The sequence below is a fragment of the Lissotriton helveticus genome, chromosome 6 (genome assembly GCF_964261635.1).
Source record: "Lissotriton helveticus chromosome 6, aLisHel1.1, whole genome shotgun sequence".
NCBI classification, from domain to species: domain Eukaryota; kingdom Metazoa; phylum Chordata; class Amphibia; order Caudata; family Salamandridae; genus Lissotriton; species Lissotriton helveticus.
In genome coordinates, this window is record NC_136067.1 from 234,543,819 (window position 1) to 234,561,431 (window position 17,613).

Here is a 17,613-nt window from a genome sequence, read left to right on the forward strand (position 1 = left end):
TCGTCCAGTGGGGGCCGAGAAAAAAGGGGGGTCCCAAAACGTGTTTTTAACATTGAGTTTTCCATAGGGCGGTTGGCCTCACTTTTAGCCCGAACGGCTGAATGGATTTGCACGAAACTTGGCAAAATTGTAGGGACTGGTAGCCCGATGTGCCTTTTGTAGGTCTCAATATATGTGCTCCAGTGGGTTTTGAGAAATTAACGTTTAAAAAAAGATATATATCTGTAACAGCGGACCGGGCAGCGCACTGGTTCGCGGACTTTTCGCGCAACGGAGCTTTGTGAAGCGAAGCTGATTGGTTCTCCGGCGTCTGTCAACATTCCAAACAGTCCGTAGCGGCCGCCATCTTGTCTCTCGGTAGGATCGAGAGACAAGAGGAGGTCAAAACAAAGGGGGAAATAACTATAAGGGGGCATAGTAGATCCTCGCTGACCCCCTAGGTTTGATGTGGAGGTTTTAAAAGGGCCCCGCGGGGCAAAAAAAAAAATAATAATAATAATCGAACGGCTGAATGGATTTGCACGAAACTTGGCAAAATTGTAGGGACTGGTAGCCTGATGTGCCTTTGCTAGGTCTCAATATATGTGCTCCAGTGGATTTTGAGAAATTAACGTTCAAAAAAAGATATATATCTGTAACAGCGCTCCGCTTCGCGTAACGGAGGTTTGCGAAGCTGATTGGTCATTCTGTCACTGGGCTATAGTTGGGCTACATCTGGCTGATATTTGGGCTACATTTGTTTTTTTGTGTGTCTGGCGGCCATCTTTGGGCTACATTGGGCTACATTGGGCTTCATTGGGCTACATTCGGCTAATTAGCAAATAGCTCATCGCAAACTAGGAATGGTAAAGAATCGCTATTTATTCCTTAAAGTTCGCTATTTAGGAAATGCAAAAAACTTTGATGATATATATGGCGGTTCATCTCTAACAAGATAAGAAGCATAGGGATACATTTATGATGACTGGCGCATCACCAGGGATGTGTTAGTCATTCTGTGCCGCTGTTCCGTCACCTATGGTGTGCTGCATTTACAATGCGGCGCATCATGGGGCAAAAACAGCACAGATGCGTGATGTATCTGTGCCGTAAAGGTGGCGCATTGCTGGAGTTGTATCGCAAGTGTGATGAAGCTCCAGCAAGGGTCGGGGGTGCCCCTGTCGCAGGGTTTCTGTTCTCACACAGAACTGTGGACAGAGGATTGGAACCTCGGCGAATGCATTGCTGGAGTTGTATCGCAAGTGTGATGAAGCTCCAGCAAGGGTCGGGGGTGCCCCTGTCGCAGGGTTTCTGTTCTCACACAGAACTGTGGACAGAGGATTGGAACCTCGGCGAATTAGGGTGTCCCAAAACTCACGTTAGTAATCAAAAACTCCTTAGCAAGCTAGGTACAGTGTCACATTGGATATAACAAACTCTCAATGTTTAGACAATCCAGAATATGAACTTATAGTACCTCAGGATACGTGGAACTCATGAACAGTCGGTCGTTATAGATTTCTTAGAAACCAGAAAATGGAGTTAAGAAGAACAGATGTGTATTTGAAATGTTTATTTACTAATGCCGTCTTCTCAGGCGTAGTACCTTAGATAATAAAAGTACACATATTATCAGTAGCAAAATTACCAGCATAGTTACTAGTACATAAAAAGTGAATGGTGATAGTATGTTAACATGCTGTAAATGAATAAGAGTTAGCAACACTTATAAGCAGCCGCGGGCCGTGGAGGGAGTTACGGTGAGGCAGGGAGGCGGGGAGGGGGAGAAGCAGGGTGGAGAATACAAGTACACATATTATCAGTAGCAAAATTACCAGCATAGTTACTAGTACATAAAAAGCGAATGGTGACAGTATGTTAACATGCTGTAAATGAATAAGAGTTAGCAACACTTATAAGCAGCCGCGGGCCGTGGAGGGAGTTACGGTGGGGCAGGGAGGCGGGGAGGGGGAGGGGCAAGGTAGAGAGGGCTCCACCCTGCTTCTCCCCCTCCCCGCCTCCCTGCCCCATCGTAACTCCCTCCACGGCCCGCGGCTGCTTATATCTCACCCTCCCTAATACACATATTATATTATTTGCTAAGAAGGTCTCTTTGTGTTGGTTTAGGGCGTGCCCATACTTTAGTGTCTTAGATTTGAAGGAATCACATCAGCATACACCAGCTCTCTCTTCATGTGAACCGCATCAACTGTTGTGTATGTGTGTTCGGCAAAGCAATATAAAACCCGCCTCATGCCCAGAATTGGCAGAAGTTGCACTTATGTTATGAGTATGAAGTCGTGGAGATCAGACCTCATAACAATTCTGTATCGTGTTGTTCTTGAAACTTTAGCACTCGCTGTACAGATATAGTTTAACAAGTAAAGCAGATAGTAGACCAATAACATATTATTCTCATGTAAACCACGATGAACTACTAGGTGGAAAGCTAAAGCAACAACTAAGTGTCGTGTGCAGAAGTTGCAAAAAAGGAAAAATGGCGTTTAAACCGGTAATGAGCCCATGCTAACTTAACACGGTGTAAAGATATCCAGGACCTAGATGACACCTCCTCATGATCCGGAAACGAACTGAATAAGATAATAGAAGTGCCATCTCATGAGAGCAGATTGCAAGTTTATATGTGGACGGTCCGCAAGGTAAAGCATTAAAAACTAGGAAAATTTAATGCTAAAGAAAAATAAAACAGCCAAGTACTTTATCGAGTCTTAAGCCAATAGGCAAGGTAAATAATAAAAACTTGACAAATAAGTCAATGAATTGTCAATGAAATGCTAGTACTCAGCATATCAAACATGAAAAAGGTCTATGACATAACTGTGTATGCAAAATAAGCTGCAACAGCCTCCAATAGGAAGTCACCGTCTTCATCCGAAAACAGTTCAGCCATCCAATTTAAAAGCGGAAAAGAACATACGTGCTCTCCCAGCACCGGATCCTCTATCACCATCAGAGGACAGCTCGGTGGGTTTTCAAGAAAGCTCTGTTCCAAGAAAGACTGTGCTGCCGCCAGTAAATTCCAGGGACCAAGTAGTCCATGCATCAATGCCACAGCCATAATCCTTTCGCCAGGACAAACCAACTCGTGAGTAATGATAGGAGTCATCAGCTGATTAAAGTCGACGTCAGGAGAAACCGGTCCGCAGAGACACAAATCAATGGCCCAATCGAAATCACAGGTCAGGCAGTGAAATACAGGCTGGATACAGGTGAAGTAGGAGAACCGAAAAGATAATCCATATGCCGTGCTTAATATCGCCAACGGCATTGTGCCATAATATTCTAGCATGCGATTGCGGAACAGTGTCAGCAGCTGCAGGGTCGGAGGTTGCATAGGAGGGACATCCATATTTAAAAATGTAAAAAAGCACAAGAGCGTCCGCTGGTAATGCAAGTAAAAATGCCAATCCACGAACCAGAGTGCAGAAAATACAATGAAAGGAAGTAGGGATGACTCCAAAGATTTTCTCAAATGAAGTCACGAGGCCACTGGTAACAACTTTAAAAAAGTGTGTCAGGGACTTTGTGGAGGATGCGTTAAAGATAGTCGGAAACATGTTGCTGAAATTGAAAGGCAAATCTTAATTGAAAAGGGTGTGCACCTCTGTACGGGTGTTCGCTATGTGAAGTACGAAAGTTTCACGGGCCGAACTCAAGGCCACCTCTCTCTGAGACAAAAGAGCTCTTATTCTTGCCATGCCGTTGAAACGTGTCCCAAGGTTGGTATTTGTGGCCAGATTGAAAACTCCCTATGTTCATGTGTGGGAGGAAATAGAACATTTCTGCAGCAAATAACCCGTTCACTTACTGTTACGATAAAAGGAATACTTTTAATTAACTCAGAACAATCTTCATTATTGAGCATCAAATAACTACCATTTTCCAACAACTTGAACGTGGGGATGATAGCAGGAACTGGCGTGCCTTGCAACACGCAAGCCATATTTGGTCGGTGTTTGTTGCATGAACCGTGTAACTGTATGTGCCTACACATTAGTGAATGATCTGGCGTCTCAGTGCATTCCTCTCCATTCAGATAAACTTCTTGATCATCTTTGAAACATCTGTATGTGTATGGAAGCGACCAGACCTCATGAAGAAAAGCACTACCTAAAGGTTCATAACGACCTATTGGTATATATTTCATACAATTTGAAAACTTATATAAAGCAAAAGGCAGCGTTATTAAACCGTGGATAAGGCATGTTGTCAAAAAACCCGCAATCCTCTGCTGATGATGTCACTGAGCATGTCATGAATGATGTAATATGTGACATCATCAGCAGTGGATTACGGGTAATAGTATCTCTAGTTTACTCCCCTATAGCTGTCTTTATTTTAACATAAGTGTGTGTTTCCCTCCCTTATACTTACTGTTTTTGGTTCGCTTCCAGTTCGCGTACCGGCGAGCGAACTAGGAAGCGAACTAAGAGAAATAGAGGTTGGCACAGTTCCAAATATTGTACCAATTTTTTAATAACGGGGAGGTAGTTCTGAAAAGAACTTTTTTTTTTATTTTTCTGAACATTTTTTTACAGTTTTTGAATTTTTCGGAACAGTTTTATATTTTTTTGGGTTTTTCTTGGAGGGGGCAATGAAAACGATTCATTGTAAAGGGCTCAACAGGAGCAACAAAACAAAAAAAAGAAGTATTTATTATTTTGGGCGTTTCGGACAAACTTGCATATGATAGTCAATAGCTCTGTTGATCAGAGTGATGCTTCTTTCTCCGTAGGAAATGAATCCATCGCAAAATACGCAGGTGTGTTTTACTTCACCAAATCTCATTTGTATATTTGGCACCATCTCCCTGCCCTCTGGTCCCGTTACTTCCGGTACAACAGATCTTCTGGCCATAATAGGGAGATTATCTAGGTCGTTCCGAAACTGTGCAGCACTGTAGTTGTTAGGATGCCACCTAGTCATATGGCGATGCATTGTGTAGTTTCCGAAACTGTATTTTTTGTCGGTCCCTCTGGACAGTCTATCTTGACATATAAGGCAAGTTACGTATCTTGCATTTACTTTTTTCTGACCTTTGGGAATTTTAAAAAATTGCCAAATGAAGTTTTCTTTCCGGTGAGACGTCCTGGGCTGCTCAGGCAAAAACTGCCTCTCTTCGTGCTCGTCCTCCTGTTCCTCTTCTTCTTCTTCTTGTTGAATTATAACTTGAGCAGGTGGTCCACTCTTCCTTGGATGTGGTGGAGGTGGTGGGGAAGCACCAGCTGAAGCTACTAAAGAAGCCATTGCTCAGTGATCACAAAGGGTCTTTCTCTCACAATGATGAAAGTCAGAGTGAGGAAAGAAGGAGGGATTTTCATCATTTGGGAAAAACAAGAGTTCTCAACCAATCAAAAGTGTTCATTTTAGATTATATGACCTAGTCTTACATCATTAGGAAACCAAAAGTGAAATGAACCAATGAAAAGTGTTATTACCAAGTCACATGACTTGCTGTGTTTACGTTAAGCGCTTTGCAGGGCCTCCCGGTTTGCTTCCAGAAACCTGCGCTTTGCGACTCGCTTCGCGTACCAGTTCGCTAACGTAGTACGTCATATGACGTATCACGCGACAACGTGAAACGTCATGCGGACGGGAGGCGTCACGATGTTGTTTTGTAACGCGGCACTTGCGGTAAAGAAACGTTTACCGGCTCGCGGTCTATTTCGCGGCATCAAGGTCAGCTAACGGGAAGCTTCCCGATTTGCGAAGCGGGAACGAAGAAAAAAAAATATTTAAAAAAAAAATTATTCATAAACATATAAAATATATTTTTGGATTTAAAGAAGAATACATTTTACAGCTACAGATATTAGCTGTTAAAAAACCAATGAAATTCACAGAAAAAACCATAGGTTATAGACCATATATAGTTAGGAATTAGCATTTACAAAACCTTGAAAATTCACTGAAAAAACCATAGGTTATAGACCATATATAGTTAGGAATTAGCATTTAAAAAACCTTATTTTACTCACACAAAACCATTGAAATTCCATATATAGTTAGTTGCACTAACTATATATCGTGCACCCGCAATCCACTGCTGATCATGTCACATATTACATCATTCATGACATGGTCAGTGACATCACTGATGACATCACTGATGACATCTCAAATGACATCACTGATGACATCACTGATGACATCTCATTTGACATCATTCTTGTGCTAATACGATAAACCTCTTCAGACTCTAATATAACCTTAGATACACTCAGTGTATACAGACACTCACACACTGCCACTCATCCATGGAGTTACTCACACACCCAGTCAGTCATGCAAAGAAACAATCTCACCTCCATTTCTTCAACTATACAGTTAAACACACCTTACTTATTGAAACATATACTAACACATATTTACTCTCTTATACAATCCCTGATACAAGTTCACAATGATCGATACAACCACTCACTCATTCAGTGGCTCTCATGCACAGTTATTTATATATGCCAACTCTCACATGTACTGTGTTTTACATATGTACTTACTATGACATGTAGCATTGAGATATCCATTCACTCATCAATACACTCATGCACACAGTCAACTGCCCATGTAGCTGTTTCCACATGCACTCTTGAACTCATACACCTAGTGAATAAACTGCTCACACATCTATGCATAGAGTCTCACACCTTCCAGCCACCCCCACACAAACTCAATCTCCCATAGAAATACTTGGGCAACCAATTAATAACACATATAGCCTCTCGTATAGCTAATGATCAACACATGCAGCAGTTTACAGAACAACAGACATAATGATGCACAAATTAAGACAGTTTAGTCACTAACCCATGCATTCAGTGAGACACATTTAATCACTCACTCATACAGTCAGTCATGCACCTACTAAATCCTTCATCCAGACACTTATACATCCACTCAAGACATATTTTAACTTTACAGAAAAATACAGTCACTGGATGTTGTCATCAGTGATGTCATTTGAGATGTCATCAGTGATGTCATCAGTGATGTCACTGACCATGTCATGAATGATGTAATATGTGACATGATCAGCAGTGGATTGCGGGTGCACGATATATAGTTAGTGCAACTAACTATATATGGAATTTCAATGGTTTTGTGTGAGTAAAATAAGGTTTTTTAAATGCTAATTCCTAACTATATATGGTCTATAACCTATGGTTTTTTCAGTGAATATATATATATATATAAAACTGTTCCAATACAGTGTGCTCTCAGCAGAATCCACGACAATCCAAGTTCCAAGGGTGTTTATTTCATGAAAGCGCACTGTATTGGAACAGTTTTTTTGATTGATTTACCTGCACGCTCCGCCGGTGGGTGCGCCACTTCCCTGTTAAAGGACTAGGTAAGAAAAAGTTTTTTGTCTTGGCCACCTTCCATGACAAACCCTTGGGGCTACAGATTTGCATTGAGTTAATCCTTGTTGAGCAACTGGTTGCAAATTGTCTTCTCAACATGAATTGTATGCCTGATGCCTGAAAATGGAAAAGTGTATGCTCAATATATCATGCCAGAATTGGTTATGGCAGCAAGAAAATGTTAAAGGCTATATCCTATAGGCCTGAGTGGTTCGGCCACAAACATTCTGTTGGATGACATAGGTCTGACCTGTTATAACATTTTACAACAAAAGCAGTTGGCTTGACTAATTTATTATGAAATATATGTTAATGTCAATAGTCTTTATGGGTATATTGTTGTGGTAGCCGTACAGAGGTATTTTCTTACATGATATCCCACAAGCTACGTTAGGAGACAGGGTTTAGGTGTTGCTTACTTGGGAGTAGAAGATCAGCAATGTGATACTCCTTGCTAGATTCTCTTAGAAGGGCCTGAGATGTTCAGTTTTATTCCAGGCTCTTGTAATAAGAACATCAATGAACAATCACACTCACACAAACACACACACGCAGCCCCCACATACATATTGGTATCTATAGAAAGATGTATATGGACACATATATACATATAAATACATACATAGTATTATTTTCTTTCAAAGTCGAGCAATATTTAATACAATTAGGTACAGAAATATCTCTATGAATCTGTTATTATTCAATTGCTGATATATATTTTTTTACGTTCTTAAAGGGAAAGGCAAATACCCTCTGAAATGTGCACTTTTTATCTCACAAATGTCTGTAAAATCAATTCTTATGCTAATGACAAATTATATGAAACATCCCTCAGAGGACCCCTGAGGATGAGCCATCTAAGTTGCAAAGAAATGTGATGATGAGACACCATTGTCCCAGAGAGATCCATTGGAGAAAATACAAGCTTTAACCAACGCAGCCAACCTAAGTGATGGCAAAGTCTGGCATATCAGCAAATACATCTAGTGCAAACAACAGTGAATTCACAGCATGGACCAGTTAGGAAAGCCAACATGCTGAAGTGCTGGTGTTTGGAAGATAAAGCTTGTTCTTGTATAGAAGGCATTGAAAACTCTGAAGGAAACATTGCTGCCCATAAAGCTGCAGTGCAAGCCAATGCTTACAAATTGCTGTTGTCCTGATCTGAACCCCTCTGGTGGGTGGTGTAAGAATGCATAAGGATCTACACCTAAAACTGATCATGTGTCCGACTCCCTTAAAAGACTGTCAGTAAATATTGTGGTTTAGAGTCCCTAAGCCTAAGTCTGCAATTATTGACCAATGTATGTAATTATTTTTCAAATGTGTTTTCCCTTTTCCTTTATATTGTTTCGATATTTTTTCTTCATCTTTTAGTTATCATAGTTTTGCTCTGTGTAGAATACTGCTCTTTGATGATATTGGAGGAGAGGAGATGTAGAGTGCCTCCTTACTACCACCTCATTGTTCTTTACATAAAGCACGTTCCAAATCTAGGTTGTGGTTATGTCGTTAGGATTCTACTGGAAGGCACTTGATGCTGGGAGCAGCGGCATGTGGCTGGAGTTTGTGCTGAACAAAGTACCCACCAAATATCTGTCTGTGCCTGCAACACTGAAAACAGGATTACAAATTACAGAATTCAGGAATAACAACAGGGCATGATAGATTAATCACAAGTCTTGCAGATCTTGAGAGTCCTGCAAGGAGTTTTGTTCTAATAATAGGGAGACCAAGGTGTTACCTGATGACATCAGTGATAGCACGCTTAGAGCTGCTACAGATCCCTAAGAATAAATGGGTGCATAGTCAACATTATGGTCATTTCACAAAGAGTGTGATTAATTTGGAAACATGTGTTGAAGTAAACAAATTATGCTCAATGCATCACATAAAAGATTAAAGGCTTAGTAGCACATCACATACTAACCTGTAGCGAATTCAGAAGAGAAAATATTACGTTGAGCGTAAAGTTGTTTGTTATCAATATACCTATTCCAAATCCCCAGGTCAGGCCTAACAATGGTGTTAAGATGGCAACACTTTTAGCAATCTTGAGTAGTGTGTTCTTCTCTTCCTTTCTTGGCTGAGCTCCAACAGAAGGTCTCAGAAGAGTAATGATGACTAGAGCAAGTATGATCAAATTTACAGCAACAATGGTTAAGGCGGGTATGACAAAGGCAAGGAATGCCCTGGTATTCAGCATGTTAAGCCAACAGCTATTGCCTTCTCTGTAATAGTTCTGTGGACTTGTAACAGCTACAGTAACAACTGATATGATGAGGGGGCATCCATAGCCCAGGGAGAATGTTAGGGCCAGCATACACGTTGTAGTCATATAATGCAAAACATAAACAAGACGATAAAAGAGAATAAGGCCCATGGCCAGCATCCAAAAAAACACAGCAAGGTAGAATATATGAGTGAAAAATGTAGCAGCATCACAGGCTTGAGTATGTTTGGCTGTTGCATTGGAGATAGTGTGATTGGATAATTGTGGTGTGAGGCTTGCTCCAACGATGAACCAAATATCAGCAATCAGAAGCGACACAGCGATGTTCACCAAGCACACATGCCGCATGTATGAAGTTGTATTCTTGGTAAAAGACTTCCAAGAAAGTGTCTCGATTATAAGGCAAATAGCTAAGCTTCCCATGGAAATGGCCACACCAATGTAGGTGATGTACTCTAAGGTAACCTGTCTCTGTTTTTCTTCCTCAGTTGTATTGCCTCCAGATGGCGAGGATGACATTAATATCGTGAATGGTGTAAAATGATCACATGTACAAAGGACTTGCTCTTCTTGTTCAGTGGTTGTGCAGCCAGTTGTGTCCCACTTGCCTGATCCATAGTCATTGAACTTCCAGAAGACGCACAAGGCATTTGGTAGAGAGCTGTTGATTTTTTCAAACATCATTGATATGTAAAAATTATCTCTTACATTAGCGCCCTTTTGTTTACTGACCACCATTGACATAACCAAACCATTCACAGTCTCACTTTGGTTTACTGTCAGAATGTCGTTCAATGAGGAGTAAGCAATAGTGACTAAACTGAAGTTACGAATAGTCGCTAGAGTCTCACTGGAAATGTTCACCTTCCCTGTTGTGTTTCCGAAAGCAAACTTCTCATAGTAGTCGTTAGTATCGTTGTTTGCAACAATCCCATGTAAAATGATTGTGTCGCTCATTTGTGTGATTGTGTCATTTATTTGAAGCCCTTGTGAAAATGTCTCCATTGACTGAAGAAGCTGAGAACCACCCTCATTCCTCTGTATTTCAGTCACAGATGCCCAGATGTCTTGCTTCTTCACAAGCACATCTGTTGTATTGAGAAAATTCTGAAATAAACAGAGAGAAAATCAGTAATACGGCATGAAATCACTGAAAAGTCATGCAAGACAAATGCAACCACTGCAGACATACCAGCAAAGTTCTCATATTACCTAAGTGTGGCATTTCCATGATTACAGGGGGCTTGTGTGTGACATTTGATTGCATTACCTGTGGAAATTTGAGTGACACTTCTCTGAAAGATCAAGGTAATTATATTTATGTATTGAGATAAGTTCAAAAAACGACCCCCTTTGTGAAACAATATGGTTTAGGAGTGACTTTAAAAAACTGCAACACTGCTTACTTGACGTCCACCAGAGCTGCGAACACAGGACGTCAGATCACTTTCACATCAAGAATGTCTTGGTTAACTAAAGTCAGCTGTGAAGCTTCATCCCCACAACACTGAGAGTTAAGACCATTATTTGTGATCTGAACATAATATTTACCAAGTGAATCTTTGTCATGTGTGTGGCACCACTAGACCAAGCTGTACCAACTTTTAGCTCAGCTTTTCATTCTAGATTTTCAAGCCTCTTGATGCTCTAATTAAATAGTATGAGGTTTGATGTACAAACTCAAGGCTGTCTGAGTCATCATTCGACTTTGTCCAAGGCAAATAAACAAGGATACTTGAGATGAGATTTAAGGTTAAAAGCTCATGGGTTCATTAAAAGATTTGATCATCATAGAAAGCAAAAATTAATTAGTAAATTATAATCTTCAATTTTTTTTTAAATAATCAAGTTATAATTCTGAAAAAGAACTACCATGAGGTGTGCCTCTGAAGAAACCTCTAAGAAAGACTAAGGGCCTTTTTACATCCATTGAACCGCCGTAGTCGTGGTGGTGGTTCATGGTCCACCATACTGTTGGTCTACCCACCATATTCCGACTATGGCGGTTGGAGCACCACAGAACCACTACTACTGCCAGCAATCCTTGATCCATGTGGTCTTGCAGTGGTGTAAGGCTGGTAATGTGCTGGCGGTGCCGCTGCGGCATAGTCAATCATATTACTAGTTTCCTCATAGCCACAGTGTTCATGGCAGTGAGCCCGGCATGAAACGTGAGGACGCAAAGGGGGTGTTATAGGCCCCCTTGTTGCCTCAGGGCCATGGGGTGCATGCAGGGGGGCACATGTTGCATGAACGTCAGTTTCTCCAGAGCATGGGTTTGACAATTCATGCCCTTCAGGAACTGCCTTTGATGCTCCAATTGAAGTACTTTTTTAATAGGCACTGCCGTGGGACCACCGAAGAACCGCCTGCCAGAGACTAAAGAAGTTGGAATCTGGCAGGATGTTACTTATGACTTTGGTGGTCTTAGAGCGGGGTGGAGGCGTGGTGGCTTTGGGGACCAACTCCAAGACCACCATAGTCATTATAGGTTCTAAGTACAAAGCAGTAAAACGTCAGACGTAGAGATTGTCTATGACAGGCCTAATAGTAGGCTGTCCACATAATACCCACCAGGCCCCACCACACCTCCCTGGTATAGTACAACTACTAGCATTGCTAGGAACACCAGTAGTTTACTGTGAGAAAGTGCCATCTTTCTTGCATTGGTATGCCCCCACTTTTTTCTGAACTGCTGATGTGCTTTGACTGAGTGTGCCCTGGGTTCCTGCCAACCAGGTGCCTAGGGCCTGTGTTCCTTCCCTAAAACTAAGTTGAAACTAAAACCTATCCTATCAGCCCCTAGTAAATGGTACCCTAGGTACCCAGGGCATGGTGACTAGAGAAGACCCCTAAGGGCTGCAGCACGTATTGTGCCACCCTTAGGGCCCCTGTACCCTGACACCCACATACTGCCTTTGCAGGCTGAGTGTCTAAGTACAGAACTAAACAGAGAGTTGACATGGCACACATCCCTGTGTGCCATGCCCACAAACCCACTGCCTTGGCATACATCAGTCACCCCTCTAGCTGGGTGCTCTATGCCAGTGGTGTGGGCACAGGTGCATGAGCCCTGTGCCCCTACAGTACCTAGGGCCATTCCTGGGCACTGTAAGTGCAGTGCTGCCATTAAGAGTATATGGTGCTGGGAGGTCGTCATTACGAACTCCACAGCACCATGATGGCTTCACTGAAGACTGACAAGTTTGGTATCAAACTTCTCAGCACATTAAACCGTTACTAATGCCAGTGTGAGATTTAATGTAAAATGCACCAGAGGGCATCTTAGAGATGCCCCCTGAAACCTAACCTACAATCCACGTCTGGAATGAGAGGCTGCCTGGGCTGCCACACAGCAGACATGTTGCTGGACCCCTGGGTGGAGAGCCCCCCGCTCTCCTAGGCCTGCAACAATGCACATCCTGAGCGAGGTGCTAGGTTTCCTCCTCCAGGATGGGCAGGGGGAAGCTGCAAAAGCCTGCCACCTCTGTGAGCTTCTCCAGAACATTTGCTGCACCCAGCAACTGGCCCCCACCAGTTCTGACCCCCACTGTGGCAGGAAGACTGGCGGGAAAAGCTACGTCAGGAAGGGGGGTGTGCCAGGCTGTGCCAACCCCACCCCTCTGGTGGGAGAGGCGAGGTGAAGCACAACCCCGGGCTCCGGCCATCTTGAAGATGGGGAGCCCTGCCCAATCACAGCTAGGCTCCTGCCCCCCTCCCAAAAGGGAGGAGCAGACTAGGGGGTGTACTCACCCCAGGACAGGGACCTATTGGTCCCTGCCCTTGCCCTACCTGTAACGCCCCTAAATCCAGTATTTAGGGGTTCCCTGAACCTTCCTTCCCCAGAACCCGATAAGAAAAAGAAGAAAGAAATCAAGAAGAAGAAGACCCGCCGTGAAGCTGCTAACAACAGGACGACACCCACTGACTTGGCCCCAGCCCTACCAGACTGTCGACCCTGGAACCTGCCCCTGTTAAATCCCGGCAACTTCTGCGGACAGCAACCTTGGACAACCCGGAGGACCTGCCTGCCTTGACCCTCTAACAGACTGGGACTCCCATGATCAGAGGCTCTGCTCCATCAGCAACTCCCCTGGTGCCAGCCAGGAACTGCAAATCCAGCCCACTCTGCAACCGCAAAGCCCGGCCCGTGCCCGAGTGATCCCAGACCATGAGGACGTCCCCCGGCAACTGGGACCCAAAGTCCAGTGCCCAAAGACCCTCCTCGATGACCCAGACGACGCCTGCAGCCTCAGAACCAGGGGCCCCTCCAACCGCGACTAGCCGAGGGTAAGATTTCCCGACACCCAAAGACTCCCCTGCACCCGGCGCCCCACTGCCCCCTGTGCCCTCCTTTGGGGTACTCATCTCTTCTCCAAGAACCCAACTTACCCCTCAAAGTGATGGTCGCACCTGAAGAATGTCCGTCCCCGAGTCAGCAGCCTTTGTTCCCTTTTTACCTTTTCAATTGAATAACATTGAGCGCCCGACGGCTCAAAATCACCCTGCACCCAGCTGCCCGAGTGCCGCTGGAAATGCAACTGCTACCCTACACTACTTCCCCACTTGCCCTGAGTAAGTGACCAGGAGCTCAGCTCCCACAGCCGTGTGGCCTGCTTGCTTGCAGTCACCAACGAAGGCACCCTACCCTTCATTGGATTGCATTGGGCCTACTCTCTCTGTACCCGGCTGCCCCTGTGCCGCTGAGGGTGTACCTACTGTACCTTTCCGACCGTGGGAGACCCCTGAGTCTACGCCCAGAACTTACCTTCGCTAGTCGAGTACTCACCAGGAAACTGATAACTCACTTTCCTGCCATAGGATAACATTGAATGGTTTGACTCGAAAAATCTTCTAAGTGTTACGTTTTGAAACTCTAAAATATTCATTTAAAATCAGACAAGTAACAAATTTCGAATTACTCACCTGGAATCAGGATAGGAGCCAGTACTGTACCTTTCAGCTCAGTACTGAACTGCAAAAGTAATTTCAACTGTACCTACCCATAACCTGAATTTTCTCCCATAGGAAACCATTGACTGTTTTTTCTCTGAAATTTCTTCTGTGTCTACTTTTGAAACTTGCAAATATTCCTTAAAAATCGTACCAACTACTGAACCGTAATTAGTTGCCTGTCTTAGGTAGAGACCCCAGTACTGAACCTAGGAGGCCAGTCCTGGATTATAAAAGTAACGAGAACCTACTTTACCTGTGACTTGAATTTCCATCCATTGGGTAACATTGCTAGTTTTTCTCTGACAAGTTTCTGTGTCAACTTTTAAAATAACTTTATATTCTTTAAAAATCATTGCAATAACTAAAACGTTTTTACTAAACTGGTTTCAGCTTAGACCTCAGGACTGAATCTAGGATCCAGTCCCCGAGTTACAAAAGTAATCTATAAAGTAAGCAGCTGCATTTATGTAGAAAAACCCATTGAGCTCAATGTTAAATTGTGTTTAGAATTATGTTGCCTACTGCAACCACTGTACCTATTGTGTTTACAAAGTTTATTGCCTCTTTGCAAAGTAATTACCTGAGAGTACTCGCATTGAGAAAAGTATATTTTGATACCTGTTGGTTCTAAAAATAAAACAACTATATCTTTTGATATAAAAACAATTGGCCTAGAGTTCAGTTCTTGAGTGTGTGAAACCTTTTTCTGACTGAGTGTGTACAACAAATGCTTTACACTGTCCTCTGGTACTGCCTTACTGCTCGACCAAGCTACCACTTTAGAGAGTAAGGTCAGCCCTGACTTTAACCTCTGTTATACCTCTGGGGTTTGTGGACTCCATACACACTGTACCTTACTTTGGTCCAGTATATACAGAGCCACTTTCTCACATTTACTAAAAGCACTTCAGGGCCTAGTCATGGTTTGGAAGCATTCTGTATATATACAATACTGCACTGCTAGGGTAGCATTCAAATGCTATGTATACACTAGCCCCAAAGTGTGGAGTGGACCAAGTCTGACGTTAACCAAGACCCTTTGATTGAATTATATTTTAGGAACAACATACTTTTCTTAGGGGCTTTCAGCCACCACTCTTCATCCATTGGTCTGTTCTGCATACAGCATGGGACAATGGGTGAGCCTACTTCAGCCCTTGGCTAACTTCTCTTCTCTTTGAGTGACTGCAAATTATCTCCCTATTACCTAGCTGTCTCTAACACCAGTTAGCGACAGCTAGTAGGAGATAGCGACCATCTTGGGCCCCGCTTTGCATGTCAGTGAAATTTACCACTAATGACATGCAAAATGGGCGTGCCAAGATGTTAGCGACTGGAAACTGTCGCTAACATCGCTATCTCCTATTACCAACATTTGGAGATATTCGCCCTAAGCGCAAATATCTCCAAAAGCTAACACCTGCCCCTGAGCAGTTCTTAGCCATGTTATCCAATGGTAGGTGGATAACATGGCTAAGAGCATTAGCTCGGTAATGCATGAATACCGCTGATTTTTCAGTGATATTCATGCATTTCGGCCGATTTTTATCGCTTAGGAGATAAACCTTGATAATAGCAAGGTTCCTAAGCGATAAAAATCACTGCAGCTCAGCGATAAAAATATTGCCGCTAAGCCAACATAGCGATAATTATCGCTAGTTTTTGGTAATATGCCCCTTAGCCCTTTCACAAGGAGTATAATTCGTAAAAGTTGGTTGCCTTCAGTGCCAGTTTTTTGTTTTTGCTTTATTATTTCTTCAGTGTTGCCTTTGTTTGTAGATCCGGATGTGCGAGCAGGACGGTTTCTACCAGATGAGAGCAAAGGGCACATTACAATTTTATTAGTTTGTGTCTCCTGCCAATGTAGTTCTAATTTACTTTTAAAGTGGCCTTTGTTCATCAGACTACTGCTTTTTCACACCATTCCAGCAGGTCACATGAATTCTGAATATAAGCTCATGAGGGTGCTCTATCCTTACAACTCTGTCTGCCATCCCTTCTTTCTGTCCTTCTTTACATTTATTTCTCTCCTTTTTTCCTTCCCCTATCTTTCTTTCTTTACTCTTTGTATCCTTTTTTTTCTTTACTTCTTCCCCTTCCTTTCCTTATTTCCTCGTTCTTTCTATTTTCCTTCTATCTTTAATTCCTTCTTTTCATTTTCTTTCTTGCCTTCCTCTTTCTTTCCTTCTTTCTTTACTTTTTTCTTTCTGTCTTATTAGTTATTTGCCTTCCTTCATTTTCACAAAACTGCCTGATGAGGCTGCAATTGGTCTGGTAGCTCAAATGTGGGCAAGCATGGCATCCTTTGTAAGCTACTACCACAGGATAACCAAGCGTCGCCCAACACAATGAAAGCAGCTATCATTCCTATGTTCAGCCACAGTGGGAACCCATGGTCACAACACTTACAACTTGCATTTGATACTCTCAAAATTGACCAAAAAGGTGTTAAATGGACCGCATCTCTTGTGCGCCATGCTTAAATATGCCTTGAAGAAGTCTATCCAAGGAAAATAATATGAACACATGTAGAAACGTGAGAGTACTGCGAGCAGTGGAGAATTAGTATTTTAGCTCAGAATTATACTGCCTCAGGCCACAGTCCTATCTGTCGAGTGCACTAGAGAAAGGTTGCTTAAAACAAATCCATTTTGCCAGGCTAATGGGCCTACAAATCAAGGAATTTAACCCAAGGTGGCGTTCTCTCACTGCAATAGAAAACTGACGACTTTGCCATTATAAAAGCACATTTTTTACCCATCTACTTTGTTGTGGTCCTGTACAGTTTACGCCATGCCGCAGCCTGTTAAAACCACTGTTCATTGCTCATGGCATCCAAACTTGCAACGAGGCAGTACATTTGGTCTTCAGCATGACAGAGCAATATGGCAAATGCACGAAGATCATGAAACTGAGTTTTGACTACGCTGTCCCCCAAAGAATGGGCAGGTTCGCCTCATCTGGGAAACCTGAACTGCTTTTAGTGGCCATAAACTTGCAGATCCAAGTCGTTATACTGCTCGCTATCTTTTGGAGACATTGAGGTGCACCTAGATATTT

At 42.9% G+C, this 17,613-nt stretch overlaps 1 protein-coding gene across 1 annotated transcript in view; it reads right to left on the reverse strand.

Moving 5' to 3' along the window:
- Window positions 1-8,876: 8,876 nt before the first annotated feature.
- LOC144762241 (uncharacterized) overlaps window positions 8,877-17,613 on the reverse strand; it is an 875,873-nt gene continuing 867,136 nt past the window's right edge. The window contains exons 19-20 of the mRNA XM_078647384.1: window positions 9,295-10,704; window positions 8,877-8,978 (exon numbers count right to left, since the gene is read on the reverse strand). Of these exons, the coding sequence (XP_078503510.1) occupies window positions 8,877-8,978; window positions 9,295-10,704 (1,512 nt within the window). The remainder of the gene's footprint in view (window positions 8,979-9,294; window positions 10,705-17,613) is intronic.